At 38.1% G+C, this 23,421-nt stretch overlaps 1 protein-coding gene across 1 annotated transcript in view; it reads left to right on the plus strand.

The window, feature by feature from the left end:
- LOC145983959 (histone lysine demethylase PHF8-like) overlaps nt 1–23,421 on the plus strand; it is a 128,978-nt gene that overhangs the window by 54,228 nt on the left and 51,329 nt on the right. Inside the window, exons 9-11 of the mRNA XM_083117170.1 lie at nt 2,051–2,252; nt 5,756–5,968; nt 9,700–10,112. Of these exons, the coding sequence (XP_082973296.1) occupies nt 2,051–2,252; nt 5,756–5,968; nt 9,700–10,112 (828 nt within the window). The remainder of the gene's footprint in view (nt 1–2,050; nt 2,253–5,755; nt 5,969–9,699; nt 10,113–23,421) is intronic.

Genomic DNA, 23,421 nt, shown 5'->3' on the forward strand with positions numbered 1-23,421 from the left:
GAAGTGTAATACTTTGCCAGAGGCATTTTTCTTTCTGCCACTTCTTTGAATTCATTAATATATCTGTAGTTTTTGTGGGAAAACATTAGCTATAACTATTCCAGTCTAAACTAGCAGTGGAGTGGAATATTGGATGGATGGATGTGACATTTCTTTCTTAAAAAGAAGCCAGTGTACAATTTTCCCATGATTGATATTGTCCTGATCCAGTATAAAGTAATGAATATTTCATGATGAACCTGAATGATTATTTCATCTCCGTAATTAATGATTGACTGATGTGTGTTGCCTTAGAAATATATTTTACATGAATTATACTTTTATAATCACAAAAACTAGGACTGAGCTGATACTGATTCTGATACCACCATATTTGTGTGGATTAGTAATAAAAAAACAGTAAATAAATAAATAACCCATGGTGCAACAGGCTGTAAGCACCATGGCCTACCTACTAACTGCTGGCCTCACTCCCACCTGCTGAGGTGGAAGATCATCCAGCCACTTACGGGGTGACGTGTGGTCAGCACAACCAACCCCCAGTCGTTGTTGTAGTTTTCCGTGATCGGGTTTCGCTCCTCATTCATAGCTCCCCATGACCACCGGTTCCATACACAGGCTGAAATCTCAGGAGAAAAGTTGTTAAACTTCTCCTAGGAGACTTTAACCTGCACGTGTCCCATAGCCATAGCCCAAAACATGACACTTTAGACCACATGGCCACAGTGCAGCGTATTGAGACACACTTTTACTAAGCGTGTGAACCTCGAAAGGTTTGGGGATTTAACCTGGAGTCCTTTAGATGAAAGTAATTATTCTTCAATCAGGGGTTAGCGGTAGCCCGTAAGCTCTCGCTTGGCTGCATCTGCTAACTGCAGGAGGTACCTGAATAAACTTAAATTTACAGAATCCTTTATAAAAAGGCAACTCTCTAGATTTGGGTTACTATGACCTTAAGTCTGCATTGGCAAAGGATGGCATTATCAAAGCATATTACCTGTCTCTCTTTAGAAGCGTGGACCGAAGGATTTCTAAAGTAACTCTCACTTGCTTGCTGATGTTCGCCTCTTAAATTGTCACTCAGCTTCACTGCACTCCACTTCCAAACAAGTTTCTAAAAGTCTGCACTCAGCCTGAATCTCCTTCAAAATCAAAACTCACTCTCCTCTCTCCAAAACTCAAAACCCCTTTTCTTACTCCCGAACCACTCTCTTCAAAACCCAAGACCAACTCCCCTTGTCTCCCTCGAGCCAGATCCAACTTGCATTCCTCCTAATCAAAACTCCTCCCCTTTTTCTCTCTCATCAATTTTCCTTTGCAAATATTGGCGAATGCTGATGATACTGTTCTTGGAGTCCAGGTTTCTTGTGGAGACTGCAAATACCACATGCCACTTTTGCAGAGTCTAGAGGTACTGGAACTTATGCGAGAGTTACGGTTTACATTTATTTTGCAACAATACTATGTGGAAAAATTGAGTTTGTTATAAAAAGAAGCTGTTTTAATATTGGCTCATAGGAAAACTTATCCATATTTTGAAATAAAAGTGCTAGATTGACATGGGGGTGATGTGATCAGCATCCCACTCACGACCGGATCAAGAAAGTGTAGGGCGTTACCCCTACACCCCCTATATGCCTTCATGGCATGGTGCTATGCACAGGGAAGCACTTTACCTTTACCTTTTTTAGATTGACATGGAATGATTTCAAATAGAATACATACCATGTATTAACTTATATTAATATGTTGAACAAAAATAAATTGTTTGTTCAAATATCAGCATTAGTATCTGTGAGAATCAGTAAGAGTATTGATATTGGTTCAAATAGGTATTGAATCAACGAAAACAATAACAAATGTGAGAAATGGGCAGCCAATTACATGCCATTTACAGCTTTATCGATAACCAACATGTACCAATCAATCCTAGCTAGTTTTCATTGGAGGAAGAAAAAACTGTTCAATATGCTATGAATTATCTTTGTGTGTAAGGATTTGAAGTTGTATGCTGTATGTACATGCACCTGATTTATGTTCAATGTTTTAGGGTGTATGAGATAGAACGAAAGATTCGTACGCCAGACAGATTTCGTTATCCTTCATTCGAAACAATTAACTGGTATGCTGCCAGGAAGCTTCTTGAAGAATTGAAATGTCTGAATGATGCTGGAACCAGATGTCCATTGTATATTCTCCTTGGAGTCCGTGCATTGATTACAACACTCAAACAATGGAGTCAGGACAAGGAGGTAATAACTGCATTAGTTTTGTAATTTGTTTATGCTCAATGTTGATGCTACACATTTGTGCTGTAGTTAGTGTTCTTGTAAAGGAAAAATTACATTTAAGACTGTGGTTGCACTACCTCAGAGTTATTGTACTTTTCCTCAGGGAGGTTTTCTAGATACGCAATCTTGTTCTGACATTATCCGTTGCCTTGTTTATATTATAAACTTATTTCAAACACTATGTTTTGAGAGAGTATATCTTCTCTTGAGAAAGCTATACCAACATTTCTTCTCTATTGCCCATATTACATTGCTCTTCATAATTAATAAAAGTGAAACATACTTGAACATCTTTTTAGACACATTGCACCTCCCTGATCATATAGTGGTAGTAACACTGTCACCTTATAATCAAGAGGTCCTAGCTTTGCTGCACATAGTGGTTTGGATACCACTTAAAATACAAAAAACATTTTCACTTGTATTATAATTCACATATGAAGGTAAAAGATTGTCAAAACAATGCATTCTGCTCTTACCATGCTACATTTGTCTGTTGCTATATGATGTTTGTTGGTTTTACATCTTCCCCTCCAGTGCCTTTAAGGGAATTCTGACAATTCTGTTTTCAAAGGGACTACTATTACCATTAACTTTAAATTGATGACAATTTATTCTTACTTTTCACGGTCTAGATCTGGCTGTATCACCCATCTCAATAATCTACCAACACTCATATGAAATTGAAAATAAAGGATTCCTGGATAACAAAATTATGTCATCTTCACGTCAGCCATGGCACCATAAAAGTAACTGGTGAGGTAAGAAGGAGTGGGGAAATGCAGCCAATATAACAATATGACTTGCAAAATGTATATTCATGGCAGAAGTTGGTCTATATGGTCCGGAGCGAGTGGTGGCACCATAATAGGGCAGTGGGACAGGCGCCCCAGTTCACAGCTTAATTTTGAATACTTGCATTCATATTGACACGTAAATAACTTTAGGCATCTTGTTGCAATTTACATATAAGGTAAAAGAATATAGCAAAAGTGCCCTCGAATTCTGTTACTTAAAGACTTTCCTACAACAAAGAGTCCTTTGTTAGAACTTACCTCCCTACAACATCTGATACATAATATGATTCTTACTTTGTAAGCTTGCAGCTTTGAATGGTGTTAGATATTACTGTGGATACTTATTTATCGACAGTATAACACTAAAAGGGCTAGATTTGGAACTAAATTTACCCTTGTAGAGTTAAAAAGCTCCTTGGAGCATTTCAAATTTTATGAGCCAAACGAGTGCACAAGAGAGCCAAATCGGGCTCTAAAAGAGTTAAATTGGCAACAGTGCTCCACAGTCTGTCGCAAGGGTCATGGAAGGGAGAACCTTGCATCTGAAACAGAAACCCTTCCTAAATGCACTCCTACATGCCCTTAAGGAATGTCAAAAATAAACAAAACCCTGGCTAGCAGTGTAAGAAAAAAGAGCATGGGAATGGTACAGTTAGTTGTGCTTGTTAGAATTCCTTTGACCTCACTCAGTATATGCTTACATATGAGAAGTGAGAGTTTTATTGGCACAAAATATTGACCAGGAGTCCAGGTATATGAAAGCCTGTAATATCTCTTTGTTTGCGGCTTTTACTTTCAATCTGCATGTTGTATTGAATTGGAGGATTGAGATAATTCAAGCAGGTAAAATGTCTTCAAATTGTGACTACTCTTTAAACTCATTAGTGTTTACTTTGAAGTAATCATGTTCCCAGAAACACACACACATTAAGTTTCATTTGTATGCTATAAAATACACATAATAGAAAAGGAAAGACAACCGATTCACTGAAAGAATTAAACAAGTCTATGTCTGGCTGGACTTGAGTTTGTCGATTTCTGTCATTTCATCACTCATTCTATTGGCTTGAACACACATCTAGAAAAATGCAAAGAATTTGTATACACGAGGGCGAAAATGTTACATTGGAAATTCACTGTAATTTGTTACATTTGCACTACTTGTATAGAATTATCACATACCACATGGCTGTATTCTAAGTAGTTGAAAGTTTGATGATGCCTTTATTGTTGTTATCACCATTCAACACCATTACTAGTACTAACTAAATGTACATCTCTTGTGTGTGCACCTAATCTTCAATAAATGTAGTCGATATATTTCCTGTCATATATTATAGAAGTACAAGACATGTATTTTATCAACAAAGGCAAAATGAAAGTACAGCTTACTCATTGTTCACTTGTGCTTAGATGTTTGATACCAAGTCAAAGCAAGTATTTATTTACACATCGACCTGGAGAGGAAACAATTGAATCTGAAACCACAGAGTGCCAAAAGTGAAAGGAATGGATTAGAAGACATAAACGTAAGCATAAAAGAAGCAAATAATTTAAATAACAGAAAAGATGTATGCAGGAGTCAGTTAAACTTAAAAAAGAGGCTTGAATAAACAGATCTAAATATGACAGTAAAAAACCTCTTACGCCACATGCCGGCTACTTATTTGTTTAAAACAATAAAAAAACACTAGGAGTTCTTCCGAGCTTTCGATTTCATCTTGGAATCATCATCAGGTCTGGTCGAGAGATGATGATTCCGAGATGGAATCGAAAGCTTGGAAGAACTTCTAAAGTGTTTTTTATCATACTCTTTTTGTGTTTTTTATTGTTTTTAACAAAGATCTAGATATGTTGAATTCTCCATTAACTTTGATCCAAGAACTGAGGAACTTGTATTGTGTTTTATATGTATTTTTAGCAATATTCATATTTAATACAGTGTTAGAGAACTTTGGTATGGAAGTACATTATGCACATGAATAGAACTGAAACCTTAGATAAGGAATATATTGGCAACAGAAAAGAAAGATTAAAAATGTGACAATGCTTAATTATCCAGATCTGAACCTGGAAATGCATATTTGGATCTGAGAACTGACCCACAGACAGAATCTTGTACCCAGATCGAGAACTGAAAGTCTGATACCTGGAATGGGAACTTAAAGTTAGGTATTCAGGCCCAGAACCTAAACTCGAATACCCAGATCTGAAACTGGGGACCAGGTGCCTGGGATTAGAACAGAAAGCTGGATACCCAGATCTGGAACTGAGAATCAGGTACCCAGGTACACTCCTGTTCACATAAAGTGGCACATTTTATAAGGTTGGACAGTTGAAGTATGTGCCATTTTCTCTGAACAGAAGTGTACAATATTTCACCTTCACTGTGAAGTACGAGTATCCTGAAATGCATTCTTTACTTTTCTTCCATTTTGTTGATAACTTTGCCTTCCACAAAGTATGATCTATTTACAGAACCATAAATATGTGATTTTACCACATATTTATGCAACTAGGTAAATACAATGGTGACATTGAATTGGTACCATGCATTCTACACAAACTTGTTACAATATGTTTTTAAAGCAGTTGCAAATGTAGTAACACAATTAATGTTTTATGTTAATTGTACAATATAATGTAGTGTTTTATTTTCATCCACAGTCTAATAAGAAGCGGAGAGAAGAAATACCAAACTCGGTAGATGCTTCTCAGCTTTTAAAGGACTTGAATAAAGAAGTTCGGCATGCAGAACGATATATAAATACCCTAAATCCACCAAAACCTGAGAGGGAATCTAAAAGAAAGAAAAAGAAACCAATAAATAAAGATTTTGTGGATTTAACACATCCTCTAAATTTACAAGGCATGAGAGAAGTAAGTATTACAATTTTTTTTTGTTTTCTCATTTTATGTGGAATGATTACCCGATTTTTCACATATACAAAGGACTATTCAAGGTTGACCAAGACTTTTGTGCATAAACAATTATAGCACAATAAAATGTGTGGAGGATATAATGTAATCATACACGAGCATCGAGCACCTGGCATGAGGGGTTTGACACATGCATGCCAGTTGCAGTGAATACAGCAGCAAGCAGTTTGTGTGTAGCTGTGGAAAATAATTGCGTAATCAAAATTCTTGTGAAGGAGAATGTTAGACAAACTGAATTTTGATAATATTGCAAGCACACTACAGGGGAACAAGCACTGTCATGGGCAAGTGTACAAAAGGTGTTAACAGTTTGGTGAAGGATGAGAGTTTGTGATGAATGCACTGCATGGACATGTTTGTCTGACTGCAGTCATGCCAGTGAATATCATGTGTGTTGAGCAAGTGATCCTTGAATGTCCAATTAACATTGCATGCTAATGTGGAACCATTGTCACCAACATTCAGGCAATTATTAGTACACATCAGTGTCTGCAACATGCAATCATTCACGATCATTTACTGTTCCGCAAAGACTGTGCAAGATGTGTTCCCAACAGTGACATTTGATCATACACGATGATCTGTGAAGAGCTCCTGAATCACTTTCAAACCAAAAATGATACATTTTTTTGCAGTCAGTCATCACTTGTGATGAAACAAGAATGCACCATTTCACCTGAAAGACCAAAAGAAACAGCAAGGAGTGTGATAAGGGGTTCCATACTAAATGCCATTTGCAAGAAAATGACCTGGGATGTTGTCTGGAAATGGAATTCCCCTCCATGACAATGCCCTGTCCCACACAGCCAATTTGACAGCAGCAACTCTGGCTTGCAGTGGAAGGTTTGCCTCATTCCTCTTACAGTCCGGACTTTAACCACAGTGATTATCATTTGTTTTGTCCCCTTATAGTACATCTAGAAGGGAAGAAATTCAACACAGAAAAAAGAAAAATGTCCTGCAGTGGCTATGACAGCAGCCCAGTTCTTTCTACACCAAAGGAATCCAGAACTTCTACAATGATGGCAGTGTTGCTTGGATGCACACAGGGATTCTTTTTAAAAAAGCTGACATAGTTTGGTGCTTATCCTGTTTCCCATTTCCTCTGCAGAAATAGAAGTCTCGGAAAACCTTGAATGGCCCTTTGAAGGTTCTATTTTGCTTTGGTTATTTTACTTAGCTTTTCTACCTCACTAGGTTAATCACAATAATGAGAATGTGTGACAAATTGATGAAATGGATGAAGGAACAAACATCATGACACACCCAGACCTCACCCAGGGTTTGAAACTTGAACACTAACCACTTTGTCACAGAGGCTGATTTATTTTGAATATCATGTAGGAGATGATACGAGGGGTGACACAAAAGAAACCGGAATCATTCTCTGGTTGGCAGTCCCATTGTAGAAACATGCTTCTGCTGCTAGATGCCTCTTGCAGAGACTCTTCTGCATCAGTCTGCTGACCGGCTTCATCGAGCAAAGTCGTGGTGCCATGTAGTAAATTTTTTTGTTAAGCACCTCTCACTTCTTCATTGATTTTTGATGGCTGAAATGTTTGAACAATGTGCAGCTGTGAATTTCTGTTTTCTGTTAGGGAAAATGGCAGGGGTTATCATTACTTGTGGCGAAAGCTGGTGCTAAGCCTATGACTCAGAGATGAAGCAGCAGTCAAGCGAATGGAAGAGTTCAAATTCACCACATCCGAAAAAAGTGTGATGAGTGAAGTCCAATGTCAAGACAATGCTGATTTATTTTTTTCATGCAAATGCCATTGTTCACTCAGAATTCATTCCTAATGGTCAAACTGTTAACCAGGCATTTTACCTACAAGTTCTGAAAAGTTTGCATGATGTGGTGAGACTGAGATGCCCCAATTTGTGGCAAAGTGGTGAGTGGTGGCTTCACCATGATAATGCACCAGCACACAAAGCCTTGAGTGTGAAACAATTTTTAATGAAAAACAGCCTGACCCAGCTTATCCACCTGCCATATTCACCCAATCTTGCTCCATGCATTTTCTTTTTATTCCCCCGAATGAAAAAAGTCTTCAAAGGAAAACGTTTTGCAGATATGGAAGAGGTGATGGAGGCATTAAAAGGCATCACTTTGCAAGAGTTTCAGGACTGCTTCGAAAAGTGGAAAACATGTTTAGACCAGTGCATTGCATCAAATAGACAGTACTTTAAAGGAGATTAAATTTGTAACACCTAAAATAAATTTGTAACACCCAAAAATAAGTACACAACTTTTTTATTACAAAATTCCGGTTTATTTTGCCCCCCCCCCCCTCATATATGTTGAAAATGCATTTTTTGTAGATAATAGGATGTTTACCTGTCTTATGTGTACTGTAAGTCCTGTTTTCCCATTTTATACATTTTCCCAACTGTCTGATGTCAAAATTTGCCAGAAGATTGTCCTGTTGGCTACAAAACTATTTTCCTCATACCATTTGTGTTTGCTTCAATTTTATTTTTGCAAGGGAGAAGGTGGGTAGGCTTTACATGTGATAGGAGGAGAGCTTTTGAAAGGAAATGGGATATTTTGTAAAGGAAATAAAGTCCATTCTAAAAATAGCTGACCATCACTTTGGAGGTGGGTGATAAAGTGGTTTGATTCCCAGGGTGGATGATCTAAAATTGGAAATTTTTCAGCCTTGTCCCTGCATAAAGCATCTCCAGGGTTAACCTAGTCTTTAATAAATGGGTACCTGGAACCATCCTTGGGGGGTAAAGGTAGTTAGAGCATATCACCTCTATAAAATGACTGAGATCGAGAATGTGTGTGGACCTACATTCACATTTTCATATGTTCCTTCGTGGTGCAGTGCAATGAGTATGGGACTTTATTATGTAATGTTTTTCAATGTGTTGCATGACAAAAAGTATTATTTGGTATTGGTGATTGAATTTGAACTGATCTAGTAGAACCTCATTTTTATGTTCTTGGATGTTACTCTTTCCCACATTGTGCATTGAACCTTCATGGTCTGAATAAAGCAGCATACTTTAAAATTTTCTGTGTTTTTATATTTTCTCACATTTTAAAGTTTTGTCACTATGGAGCTCTGAAAAATGTAAAATTGAGGTTCCGCTGTACATTTTGATATAAACAGTACATCAGTATCGACACAGCCTTAATGTTTTTGTGTTTAATTCATTGCATTACTGAAGATCCTTACAGTTTCTAAAACTGTAGCAGTGGCATTATATCACAAGAAATTGATAGATTTACTCTTTTTCGCCACCTATCTTGTGACAGTACTGAAGCATGTAGTGAGGAGTCCAAAAGATAGGTTGCAAAATTTACCATGAATAGGTTACTAAGCATGCTATTTGCATTTCTGTATGCAACTCAAACAGTGCTTATGGAATTCTATCAGCCTAGAATAGCATTTTGTCTTGTTGTTACCTTTCAAACAGGGAAGCCGTTGAGTGAAAACAACCGTTGGCTTCCCCGGCTACTGGGCAACTAACCTAGGCAAGAGCATTTATCCAAACTTTTACACATATACTTTCCATTTTGCAGCTGTGTGCGTAAAAACCAAACAGCAAGGTGAATCTGAAAATTTGGCCTACTAAACACAGACACGTGTGACATTTCTTGAATTTTTTGAAGGTGTATTTGTGTTCGTTTCCAAATGATATAAATTCTTTCTCTTTTGCAGTTCAGTGAAAAATCTCCATCAAAACTGAGTATGAAAACATTGCCAAAGAAATTGCAAGTGAAGCATAGCAACCAGTCTCCTTTGAACCAACCAGCAAAAGCTTCTCACCCTTCTTTGAAATTAACATTACCAAAGCCTGTGAGCTATCCGTATAGTACAAACATGCTGTACAAAAAAACGTGTGTCATTAAAAAATGTGATGAGGACAGTGATTATTATAATGCATCATATGACAATCAGCAGAAAGTTGGGGTAATATCCCAAGTTTTGAGTGGTGAAAATGTAATCAAATGTAAGAGTGAAAATCCAAATGAAGGCTTTGTGAAATCTGAACTTACTGGCATCCCTGTTACAAAAGACTTAAAACCTCTGTTGACATACAAACACAGTGAGAGCTTAAAGGAAAGATTAGGGTAAGTACAGGTATTTTGCATGTTTTGACTTTTAATATATTTAAGCCAGTAGTTGCAACATGCTTGATATACTTGACGTTTTGCCATGAGTGGTTTTGAAAATCTAAATCAACAAACTGATTGAAATAGAAATAAGTAATTTTCATAGATATTAATTAGAAAAGCAGAAAAAAAAGTTACTCCTTGTGTGCCAGTTTTTGTTTGTCAGTGGCAGTTATCAATAGAGTTGCAAGAAACCTGGCTTTTTCAATGTATGTTTTTTCCCCGATAAGCCAACTTTTTTGAAAAAAAAAAACAACTGAAATTTTGGCTGCTTTGGCTTTTTACCAAGTGTGGCTAACCTATTACATTTGTAGTGTCAGTTAAGGGTTTAGAGGTTCATAATGTCATATTTTGGAGCCAAGTAAATAATTTTACATGATGTAGTAGCCAGGAGAGACATATTGGCTATTTTTTTCTACAGGGTGTCTGAAAAGTCATGCAACCAAGACTGAACATATTTGACTTTTGTACAAATAGCAATACACACACACAAACCTTGCATTGGGTATTAACTTTGTCTATGTGGATATTTTTAAAACATTAAACAAGAAAATGATTATCTGCAAGAACGTTCAGTATGGAGAAAAAGTCACTAAGGTGTAAAAACGTTTTTGTATGAAGTAAAGAAAAACATGGATGAAAGACAGATATGGAGTCTCTTGCAATAATTTTAGATGTGTGTCAATGGCCCCTGTGGGTATTTATTGAATTAGTAAAAGAACAATAAATTTTTATGCATTCTATGCATTACAGATGATTTATGGTATTAATTATGGCATATTCATAAAAAAGTAGGTTTTCAAACTTACAAGATGAACTGGCAACATTGGTCATGTCAGAGAGCAGTGCCAGGTGTGCCCGACATATGGTTATGTTATGTAATCAAATCCCAGATGAAACAAAAGATTTGAAAGTTACAGAACAAAAATATAGGTAGGTTAGTTTTTGTGCGATAAATATCATCTGGGTACAGCATATCTTGAGTTACGTCGTTATGTCAGACAAAGTAAATCCTAAACTGTATCACAAGTTGGCGTATCTCATTTTGTTTACAGTAGCAAAATTAAACAATAGGAGAAAATATGCACAAAAAGAGAAAAAGAAAGTGGTGCAGAAACATATATTTCAGTGTTTACAAATCGGCAAAGTCACAATCTAACAATAGCGGCACAGTCTGACAAGAGATAATGAAAGCAAGAGGTTAATTGAACATTGACACCTTTTGTCAAAGGAATGTCCGATGTTTCCTAATACAGAAATATATTAGATTTTGATTGATTGATTGATTTTGTGTTTTAAGTCCACTTTATGCAAAGTAAGGCTAAACGAGACTGGACCTACAGTTTAATGTGAGATCTGAACCACTATGTGCCTCCACTGGGAATTGAACCTGGGAACCCTTGATTACAAGGCAACGATGCTACCACTGTGCCATGGGAGGCCTAGAAATATATTGGACTGTTCGTAAGTGGAAATAATCACAATTCAACAATAGCGGCACAGTTTTCCGAAGAAGCATCAAAGCTATACTTAAAATAAACTTATTTGTAAGCTCTATTAGGCAATATCCGACAGTCAAAAAATTCTCAAAGCTTTCAACTTGCCTCTGATCATTTTGCGATCAGCCACCTTAGGAAGAAGATGGACATCTTAGTACTCTGGGAAGATGGCTTAAGAAATATTGTTCCATCAATAGAACTCATGTGCTTGGAAAGAAAATGAACGTCGAAGCTGGGATATCTGTAAAATTTTATTCCCCTCCAGAAAAGAAGTGGACTGTTATTGAAACACTTAATGAAGAATCTACTGCTCAGCTGCTGTGCAAAGGAAGGTATATCATCCCCTATGCAAGAACAGGGTGAGAGTGACTTTGATATCGACAGTGAGTTACTTGAAGAAGATGTCAGTGATCTGGATGATCCTGATTATGTGCCAGGAAAATCACAACATTGTGAATCAACAGGCTGTAAGGATGCAGTCTTCTCCTTGTGTTCCAAGTGTCATATCCTGCTTTGCTGGGATCATTTCATTCAAGATAGTAGCTGTATGTTTCACAGCAAACAGGTGTTTGTTGACAATACGAAATGTGAGGTAAACAAAATGCATGACAATTCTTTAATGCCTGAAAGCATTGCATCACTACGGACCACATTGCAACAAGTCCTGAAAATTTTGATGTCAACAATTCATATCGTTCCCTTAGGAACTGAGGATCTTAACCTGGGACCTTCAGACATCCCTTGAGTTGCGTTAGTACTTTTCATCGTTGATACTCACTTGGTGATTAATCCTCATGCGAGAGGTACCTGGATAGCTTAGAATGACAAATGAACACACAATACACACTAATTTGGACTTTAGGTCTCCCTAAGATTGTCTCTGCATGATGTAAGGATAATACCTGTTTCAACCAGAAGCTTATGTTCTTGAAGTCTCGTGGTATGGAAGAAGAACATAGACTTGTTCTTTCCGATGTCTTAGTGTTGGTAGAGTGTAACTGCACCACTACCTTGGCGTCAGACCTGCATCAGGCCTTCAGACCGATGTGCATAGGTAGACCACTCTCTCTCATGTAGTGTCTACAATGCTCTGCTCTCTGTTCAGATCTTAATGATCAACTGACGAACTGACTCTGATCCCCCTCTATTAGAATACACACTATTTATTCTACAAGGATTGCTGTTGTAAACACCAGGTCGATGACCATCTTTACTTCCTCAAAGTTGTTTGTTAACCTGGTGCCAGACAAAGATTGATGTAACACCTTTACTCAGCAATACTTGGAGTTCCTAGCGACTGCTTCCTGGCTGTGCTTCTGATAGAGAAGAATCGAGAGTAATTACCTTTGTGGTAGGGATGTGACGAAGCTGAAAACTTACCGATGCCGATAATTTCTGGAACCGATACCGATGCCGGTATTTAACCAATTCCGATACATAAGATTATTAAACAGAAATGGGATGTTATTTTCAGCATGACAAAAATAAATTTGCTATGTACATTTCTATTGCATATCATATACATATATATTCTCAAGAGATGCGAATGTACATGTTCTTTAAGAAGAACATGGATTCTCAAGAGATTAAACATTAGTACACAAGCAGTTCTTTGAAATGCAAAATGAATTCCTGTTCTGCCAGATTCAACTTTAGAAACACAAGATTTGGAAGCACTTCATGAAGTAACCTACTTCTTCTCTTATCTCAAATCTGTTCAGCAACACTGAACACTCAATCACTGAATACTGATGCAGCAGGTATGCCCAAGTATTTTTTTCAGGACTTGCTTCAGGTTTGAATATTCATTTTTGAATTTCCAATACAACAGCAGATCCTGGATCAGCAATGTACTGTTTTATTTCCGATTTATAGTTAGGTTGATCCTCTGAATGAGTTTGCAATAATTTTATTACAAAAACTCTACAATAATGACGAATCATAACCAAATTTTCAATAAATCTTACAAAACTAGAATATAAAACTTATTAGAAGGTAAAAACTCTAGTATAATCTGTACCGGTTTAAATATCGGATTTTTGCCGATTCCGATACTGATGTGTCAATTTCGGCCAATTTTCATACATCTGTAATCGGCTTCGGCACATCCCTACTTTGTGGTCATAATAAAGTATGAAATTGTATAGAATTGATACGAATTCACCAAAAGAAGGTGAACTGCTTCTCGAAAAGAAGGGAAGAAAAACTGAGTAAGAAGTTAGGTAATGAAGACTTTGAATACATAAGTTCAACTACAGTTGTGTTGGCCAAAACAAGAATAGGATTGTATTGTCTGCATTGATCTGTAATATTAACAGCCGAGAATATAAAATAAATTCTGCTGAGATTTTTTGGCCTATTGTGGCTGTTTCTTGATAGGGACATGCTTGATAGGCTTGTGTTGCTGCAGGCATTAACCTTCGGGTTTAGGAAGGCTAGAGAGTTAGTTAGTTAGCTGAGATTTTTTTAGCTACATCATGAGCAAACGAAGGAGAGACTGATCACTCCAGATTGCTAAAGCAAGTTGGAGAAACCTTTGTCCCATCACAGCTGTCCATCCTCCAACTGGCACGAAGAAAACATCCTTATATCTTGCACACAATGCAGATGGAAGATTTTCTAGATTTTAAGGCACTTGATGAAGATCCGAGGTTTTTCCAGCTTAAGAAGACTGATGATGGTTTTATGTTTAGTTGGAAATATATTCCTAAACTAATTTCAGAGAAGCAAGCCGAACACTATCTACATGATAACAAGTTTACTGCAAGAGGATCTCACAAGAATCATAGTGAAGAGATAGCTGCGAGTATGACACCCCCATTGAACAAATAACCTGTGAAGTATGTGTGCTGGTCCTTTTCCCATTGTTCGATAGTGACTGCAAAAAATTTATGCAAATTTGAACCACTGAATTGATCTGTTACAGAAACAACATGTTTCAGGTCACTGCATTTCACAAAAAAATTCTTTCTTGATGCTAATGTCATGCAGACAAATTATCTCTGAATTTTGTGGTATTGTTATGAGGTAATTTTGCACATTTTGTTTTTTTACTTGTACTTACGTTAGTAGTGAAAAGTTTTGTAACTTGTCCATTGTATTTAAAACATGTAAATCTAAAGAACTTCAAAATAAAAATAACCATTCACTTTGAAAAGAAATGAAAAAAACAAGTAAGCTTCACAGACAATAACATCATGAATATTATATGTATGATTTTGTTCACATTTTGATTAAAAAAAAAAGATTTGTCAAATTGTGCAGATGCAACTTGATACTAATTTGCATGGCGTATCTCAAAGATATTTCTGAGTGATGAATTTTTACGACCTGACATACCAATGTATCTCAACAAATTATGAAATTTCATGCACGTAAAGCAACACCTGCAACATTCAACCACATTATTTGGATTACAGAAACACTTGCCATTTTTGGGACAAAATAAAATTTCTTAGGGGCATATAGTATTCTCACAACTATCTACCAAAGTGTGTGTGAAAACGTTTTTGACTTCTCCTGAAAACTTAAAAAAACTGAGATACGTCATTATGTCATCCGACAGACGATATTATATCCACAAAAATTATAACAAAATCGCAAAATACATATTGCACTAAGTAAGATATTTATAAATATATTGGATTGGCAAAATTATTACTAATTTTACTAATTAACCAATAGACCAATATGCCTATACAGAAGGACATTCAATTCATTCATCAAAATCGTTTTTATAGCCCTGTCATTTGCCTGTTTGAGTCAACAATCAAATCATTCAGTGTTGATTGATTTCTCAGAAACTATGGCAGGTACAGATATAAAATTCTGTGAACTGAAGAAAGTAATTGAATGTAATCAGGTGAGAGAGGGGGAGTTTATTTTTAGGTTCACTTTATGTGCAGGAAGGCTAATTGGGGCCTAAAGTTTAAAGTTAGATCCTAACTAAGGGCCTCCTCTGGTTTTTGAACCCAAGACCCGTTCATTACAAGGTATGACAATATATATTGATTGTCCAAATTTAACACTAACCTCCATTGAACCTAACAGGCTTACTCTGTGAGTAACCTTAAAAAGTGTCATCTTCCCCACTACCCTACCACAATAGAATCTACTAATGATTTTCACTGCACAAGTCCTGATTTTTCTCTTAGGAATCCTTAATATTACCTCTCTTGTTTTGGAACTTTTTTGGTACATTCTATACTCAAAAATAAATTATTCATTAATTTCTTACAATTGAGTTTCCCTGTTCCCTCATGTTTTCCAACTTTTTTCATTTCCTACATTTTAAATTTTTTTGCAGAAAACGTAAAAGTTCCACTATAATCCACTTCATTCAAATAAAGCCCTTCCAGATGAAAGAGAGGGGAAATGAAATGCATTGCTAGTACAGGTGCCTGATGGCACTTACACAATAAATACAAGTTATATTTTGTAATAAGTGTAAAATATAATTAAATTATATGCAAATTTTCATTTACACTTCAAATTTCTTGTTACATTCCCCATAATGATTACATCACTCAGGGTTTCTTGACAAGTTTAAATGCCTCTTACAGTTGTATTTTATTATCTAGTTTCTACTTGCAAAAAATGGGATATATTTTAGAGTTTGGACAATTTATATTTTTAAAATTTCAAGTTGATTCCTTGATGTCTTCCCAGAGAAGAAAGGATTAATATATATGAGCAGAATAATTAGCAAAGTGAAATTAAAATGATAGTGTAGCGAGATGAATATTGGACATATATGAATATTTCGAAGATTATGATAAAATTAATGGACATATAATCAGGGTGACGACAGACCTGGAAAACCGGGAAAAGTGAGGGAATTTGAGAGGTCAAAAAAGTCAGGGAAATGTCATGGAATTTTGTCTTTATTGACTTTTTTTTGATGCGATGCAATGAATGTGCCAGACGTTTGCTTTGAAAGATGTCATTATGTAGCGCTGCATGGGAACAGGAAATCTAGTTGCTAAATCTTTGCCTCAACTTTTAGGCCCCTTTTATGCACAACACAACCACAGCACCAGAACAGAAACCCATGATGGGTGGAGGGTAGGGGGGAGAGAGAAATTTCTGGAGGGGAAGAAAAATTTGAGAAGCCTCTAAATATCACGTGGAAAATGCATTGAATTATTTTTCTTGTCTGTATGGAAGTAGTAAGGGGAGAACAGTCAACAGATTGAGAGGGAGGGGAGGGGCATTACCACTGTGGCACTGTTTGATAGTTGTTGGATGTCGTAGCATGGCATTTTGTCGGAAATTCTGAAGGAGCATTGAAACAAAAAGGGCGCTATGCAACCCTGTAATTTGTTGAATGTCGTGGTACAGCATTTGCCAGATGAACATTTTGGCTCCATTGATGCATATGATTTTTGTCGGATATCGCCGTCGGACTAATGTTGAACTTCGACAAAATGTTCACTACAACTTGCGACAAAAATCACATGCATGGCATTCTTATGGAAATAACATTACTCATAATCTAATTTTTGGCATAATCATCCACTGTTGTTCTGGCATTGGTCGTAGCATGACACTAAATTTTGTGTGCCCATGGCATATGTGTCTGACAACAAAGACTGAAACTATCTGTACTGCAGTGTAGCTGTCACTTGTCCTGCCAGAAATCTCTTCAGCTGAACAAAGGGATGAAAGTGAGTATATGCAAGGCCAGGGCTGTACGTTAAGTGGTCCAAGATATCTCACTTGAAATGATGTAAAGGAGCCTGCATGTACTCAGCTGTATGAGGTCGTGCACATTGGATTGGACTTCATTGTCTGATCATACTATTGCTCATGATGTCTGGTATGTACACCTACCCGGTGGCTGGTGGCTCTATGCTGGATTCTGAGTGTGCAAAAATTGGATTACAGCACATACCTCGCAGTCGGTGGGAGACTGTATGAGAGCTGTCATCTTTAACCTAGAACTGTCCTAAAACGGCTGCATTTTACTGCACCAGATTAAAGCCACATGACACTTCTTCCTGTCTGCATATGCATGTTGTGCTCCAACCACTAGTGCCGCGTACAGGTTCCATTGGTTCTTTTTTCTGGATGCCCCTCATACATATACTTTCCGAAGCTGTTATCAACAGTGTGTTCCTGTTTTAATATTTGATTAGCTAAATAAACCACCTTTACAATACAGTAGATTCTCCTTCCATAAATTGCTTGCATTTAATTGTTAATACATATATACCCTTCTCACCAATAATAGTGGTATAACTGCATGTTGGCAGTTTCACAGTACTTCACTTGAATATACTGTGAATGTTTGTACTGAAGGAGAAGTCCCATTGATAATGTAAGAAAAAATGACAATTTATTTTGTATGATTCAATTATTTCACTTCTGTGCAAGGGTTAAGTTGTTTGCTTTACATAGAAACAAGAAGTAGGTTTGTGCATTGAAAAATGAGCCTGCACTCATAGTTCTTGCAAGCAGAGGCTTCCAAACCTCAGTGGAGCTATCACCATATAATAACGAGAAAGGCTAAAGAGATTGAAAAATTACAAAATTCCTTTTTCCATCAATCACTTCACTCTAATCTCATTTAGTCGAAACTTTAAAAATACAGGAAAACCTCGTTAATACGATATTGGTTAATACGAAGTACCCTTTAATCCGAAGTTCTTCCCATTCCCCAGCCGATAAGATAGGATTTATAATGTATTTCAGTACGGATAAATCGAAATACGGATAATTTTTAATACGAAGTTGTTTACAAGACCCTTCCGCAAAACTGGTTTCGCTTAATTCGAAGTAGACACCTGCGTAAGTCGACAAGAGAAGATCGAATGTGGAGAGAGCTTGGACGTTATTTTAACTTGACCTTGACATGTTTCCTTGTAATAAGAGGTGCTGACAACTCGAGGGAAGCAGCCCGAAATGCCCGTTGGACATTGACATTCTTTGTCATTGTGCATGGCAGGTCAAGCTCTTTCCCCGTTGAATGCGTCACCTTGGAAATATTCACCAGTGCTAGATGAGAAATGCGAGATAAGATCGCACGAATGCTCCAAAATACAAGACGCGTGGCTCCTGGAAGTCTCACCCATCTGTCTAGCTCTGAGCTCGAGATGCAGCAACTTCCCGTGAGCGAGCAACGTTTGGCCTGGTAGCCGACAACTTTAAGTGAAAGCGTGTTCTTTGTGCCCTGTAGAACTTCATTAAAAAAAGGGAAAATGTTAAAGATAATCAAAGCCGCATAGGCCAACTAAAGATCGTCAACCCGCTTAATGCGTTGTCATCTAGGTTTCCCGCAAAAGTTGACGTCGATCTTACGTATGTTGCAACTCCAGTTTCCCGCTTCATACGTTTCCCAACTGTGCCGGTCATAAAATTTGCCAAAACCGTGTTTTGTTGTCTGAGTGACTTCTCCCCTTTATCTATCAGCAAACGGGGGGGGGGGGGGGGTCCGTTGCTATATTCTTGCTCCTGTGCGCACACGGGCTCCTTTCCTTTGGCGTCTAAAAAAAATCGAACAGTTCTGAATACCATCTTGAAAACGAACAAAACCCGCATGATAAGTAAAAGAAAAGTGACCCCCTTCCTTCTCCTACAACAGCTCATTATCCGCCACTGGTGTGCATGGTAATGTGATAATTGCAGAATTCAGGTCCCTCTTTCTTGTTTGAATGCAGCTGTCTGGATAGGAAATATTGCCCGTATTATTGTCTGTTGCATGGTAAAAGGTAATGCAAGGATCTTTTTTTTTCACACTGCTGATAAAAAGTTCGGTCTTCGACAACTGCGTTATCTTTAAAATGCCGATGATTTCCCTTCTGCCACCTGCTGCTCTAACTTCCAGCCTGTCTCATTGTGTTTACGCTGCAGCTGGCGCCAGTGTTTAGTCTAGCGTCTGGAAAGCTCTCGCTTGCCGATAACTGCAATGACTCATCCAGTGGGAAGGAATAAGCTTCATTGTTTTGAACCTCGCAAAGCCGTATAATCCCCCTTTGCTTGAGAACCATTAGCGTGCTGCTGTTAAAAAAAAATAAAAAAATAAAAAAAAAACACGCAATGTTCAATGTAGGAATACGAGAGGAAAAGTTTTGGCGGAGCGAGTGTTTGACCTCCAGAATACTCCTGAAACCTACAATAACAACAAATTGTCGATTAATCTGAAAATAGGCAAGTTTCGTAAAGCTTGTTTTTAGTTCATTTTATGCTGATGAGCTAAGTGGGACTAAATATAGTTTAAAGTGGGATCCAAACCAGAGTCATTATCGAGTGCGGCACTGTTTGTGTCCTAGGATACACATTCTGTGCAAACAGATCGCAAGTTGTGTGTTTACTTTTTTAGAGTGGATTACAATGCAAGTTGAGGAAGAGTTTGAACTGATCCCTGCAGAGGGGGGGGGGGGGGGGCGAATATGAAGTTAACTGAAGCAAAGAATACGTGACTTTTTATTACGATGTGTTTTAGACAGCCAGACCAGAACGAAATTTGCAGCCCCGTTTTTTTTGTTTTGTGCCAGGGAAAGGTTGTGTTCTCTCCCAAAAGAATCTTCTCTTACCAGTTAATCCCTGTCCGATTATCTCCCGTCTCTTGCTCGCGCCAGTGTGACTACTGTCAAGATTCTTCCGAGTTTCACTTCTTGCAATAAACGAGATTGTTTTCCTTTCCGTAGGTCTCCGTGCAAACAGGTTTCTTATGAACTAAAATTGTAAGAATTTCGTGGAAGAGCAACGACTTTGCACAATTAAAAGAAAATACCGTTTCTTATAAGACTTTTTGCCACGACATGCATCCCGTGCATAACCGGTTGTATAACTAGGCAGGATAAATGGTGTTAACAGTCTCCTTGGAATCTTTGTGTCCGCGTTAAGCTCCGTGTTCTCATTTTGTGTAACATTTTTTACACTTTCTTTAAAACGTACAATATTATTATATAGTACATATAAAGCTTATTTTCTGAGCTACCACCAAGTATAAAACATCCTTTATGGGGGTAATTTATACTCTACTTTATTTACACTTGAAAACAGGCGCCATCTTGAAAAGTTTGGATAACTCGAAGTCGTTTAATACGAAGTTGACATTTTTTGGTCCCTCGAACTTCGTATTAACGAGGTTTTCCTTAATGAAATATTTTATTGAAAAACTGACTGCATATGAAAAAAATCCATAATTCCTCCCTAGCTTGCGAATAATAATAATTTTCCAAATTCACTATTTTGCATTTTGAATGCAAATCATAGAGAAATGAAGTCAATTTCGTGGAAGGTAATATAGGTACTTATTACACCTGGATCTGTGTGACATTCTTATTTCCATTTGCAAAAGACATGAATTTAGTTTATAATTTATAATTGTCAGGGAAAAATCTAAATTTTGTCCTGGAAAAGTCAGGGAATTTAATTTCTGCTTGTCTGTAGCCACCCTGATAATATTTTAAAGGAAAGTGATATAAATTTATACATATATATATACGAGGAGGTACCCAAAATGAACCGGAATCATAATGTTGCGCGGATTACCGATGTACTTACGGCTTGTGCCGCTAGGTGTCATTAGTATGGGATATCTTGCATCAATCTGCAAGTTGGCATTATTCTGTGCTGAGCGGTTCGTTCATAGTGTTGCATTGTTTGTGCTGTTGCGGCAAGAGTCTGGCGATTTTTGAGTGATTGTTGAGATTGCGGACCACAAGGAGCAAAGGACCTGTGTTAAATTTTGTTTCTTGTTGGGAAAAACGGCTGCTGAGACCATTGTTATGCTTCGCCAAGCTTTTAATGAAGCTGCTTTGCTAAAGACACAAGTCTATGAGTGGTTTTCCCGGTTCAAAGATGGTGACATGTCAACTGAAGACTTGCCAAGGCCTGGCCTTCCTTTGACAGGCAGAAATGAAGAAAACATTGGAAAAGTTCAATATGCCATTAATGAAGATCGTCGAAAGACCATCGAGCAAATTTCTGAAGAAGTGGTGTTGTCCTGGAGTACCTGCCAGCGCATTTTAACTGACGATTTGAAGATGAGACAGGTGTCTGCTAAATTTGTGCCTCGCTTGCTGTCAGAGGAGCAGAGAAAGAATCGAGTGAATGTTTGTCATGACTTGAAGGCTGAACTGCACAAGGACCCAAATTTTCTCAAACGAATTGTGACTGGGGATGTGATGAGTACTGGTGCTATGGGTACGATCCTGAATCAAAACAAGCATCCAGCCAGTGGAAGACTCCCAAATTCACCACGTCCCAAGAAAGCATATCAAGTACGATCCAATGTGAAAACAATGTTGATTTGTTTCTTTGATGTGAATGGGATTGTTCACAGGGAATTTGTTCCCCAAGGACAAACAGTGAACCAGCAATTTTACCTGAATGTCTTGAGAAGATTGTGTGAAAGTGTGCAACGGAAGCGTCCAGAACTGTGGAGAAGTGGAATGTGGTTACTGCACCATGACAACGCCCCAGCCCACACGGCCATGTCAGTGCGACAGTTCTTGGCAAAGGACAACATGGTGCTTGTTCCCCATTCCCTGTACTCACCCAATTTAGTACCCTGTGATTTTTTTTTGTTCCTGTGGATGAAGAGGAATGTGAAAGGGAAGCGATTCCATGACGTCAATGAGGTCAATGACATTACGGACAAAACCTTGAAGAGTATTGCACCAGAGGAGTTTCGAAACTGTATTCAACAGTGGGAAAAACATTGGTACAATTGCATTAAAGTACATGGGCAATACTTTGAAGGTTACTAGAGTAGACATGCTTACCTGAATGTACCTACAACATGTACATGTACGGTCAAAATAAAACAAGGTGACAAAATTCCATTTTTTTTGGTACCTCCTCGTATATATATATATATATATATATAAATCAAATAAGGTAAAAGGAAACACTCACCGGACAGTAGGAAAATTCAAAATTTTCGCTAATTTATAGCATCATCGGTGTGAGAAGAAACAGAAGACGGAACCGGAAGTTGGGGTCCTGCAGAGTTGCCAGGTCCCCATTGAAGAAGAAGCGGTGCGTAGAACGAAAAAACACTGTTTCGTCACCAGGCTCGTCGTAAACTGTGAGTGGGGAGGATGAGTTGGGTGGGAGGGTGGGTGAGGGTTGGGCATTACTGGGTGGCCTTGTTCAGGCCAGGTGGAGTGGTTGCACTCATGGCCGATATATAGGCCCTCTCCCATCTTTTGCGAACAGAGGTGTTGGCTGGTTGGGGTAGGAGGTGGATGATCGCTACCCGGAAGCAGTCGTTGAAACTGATGTTGTGGTGGTTGGTGTGGACGGCGACAGTGAAGTCCAGGTTGTGGGTGGAGGAGCGGTGGTTATTGATGCGGAGGTTGAGGGCCGTTGATGTTTCCCCCAGGTAAAAATCACCACAGATGTTGCAGGTGAGGATGTAGATAAGGTTTGAGGCATGGCAGGTCCCTTTGGGATGGAGGGTAAATTTGCCAGTGGCCGTGTGCACCTGGAGGGTGTGAGAAGTGATGAGGATGGGACAGGTCTTGCACCTGGGTCGGTTGCATTTATGGGCAGGGGGGTGTTGGATGTGTGGTGAAGGAGTGTTGTGGACCAGGATGTTTAGGAACCGCCTACTTTTTGACATACACACATTTGCACGCAGCCTCCGATGGCAACATTTCTGGGCCAAAAATCCCTCACTCCAAACTACTACCAGTGAAACCCACCCGAGCCTCCTTCAATTTAGCCCCCCCTCCTCCCAAGATCCACCCCCCCTGCCCACCAACCACCCCTTGGAAAGATACATCACTGCCGTCATTTCCACCACCTCTGACAGC

Source organism: Lepisma saccharinum, chromosome 2, assembly GCF_977018435.1.
Source record: "Lepisma saccharinum chromosome 2, izLepSacc3.1, whole genome shotgun sequence".
Taxonomy (NCBI): Eukaryota; Metazoa; Arthropoda; class Insecta; order Zygentoma; family Lepismatidae; genus Lepisma; species Lepisma saccharinum.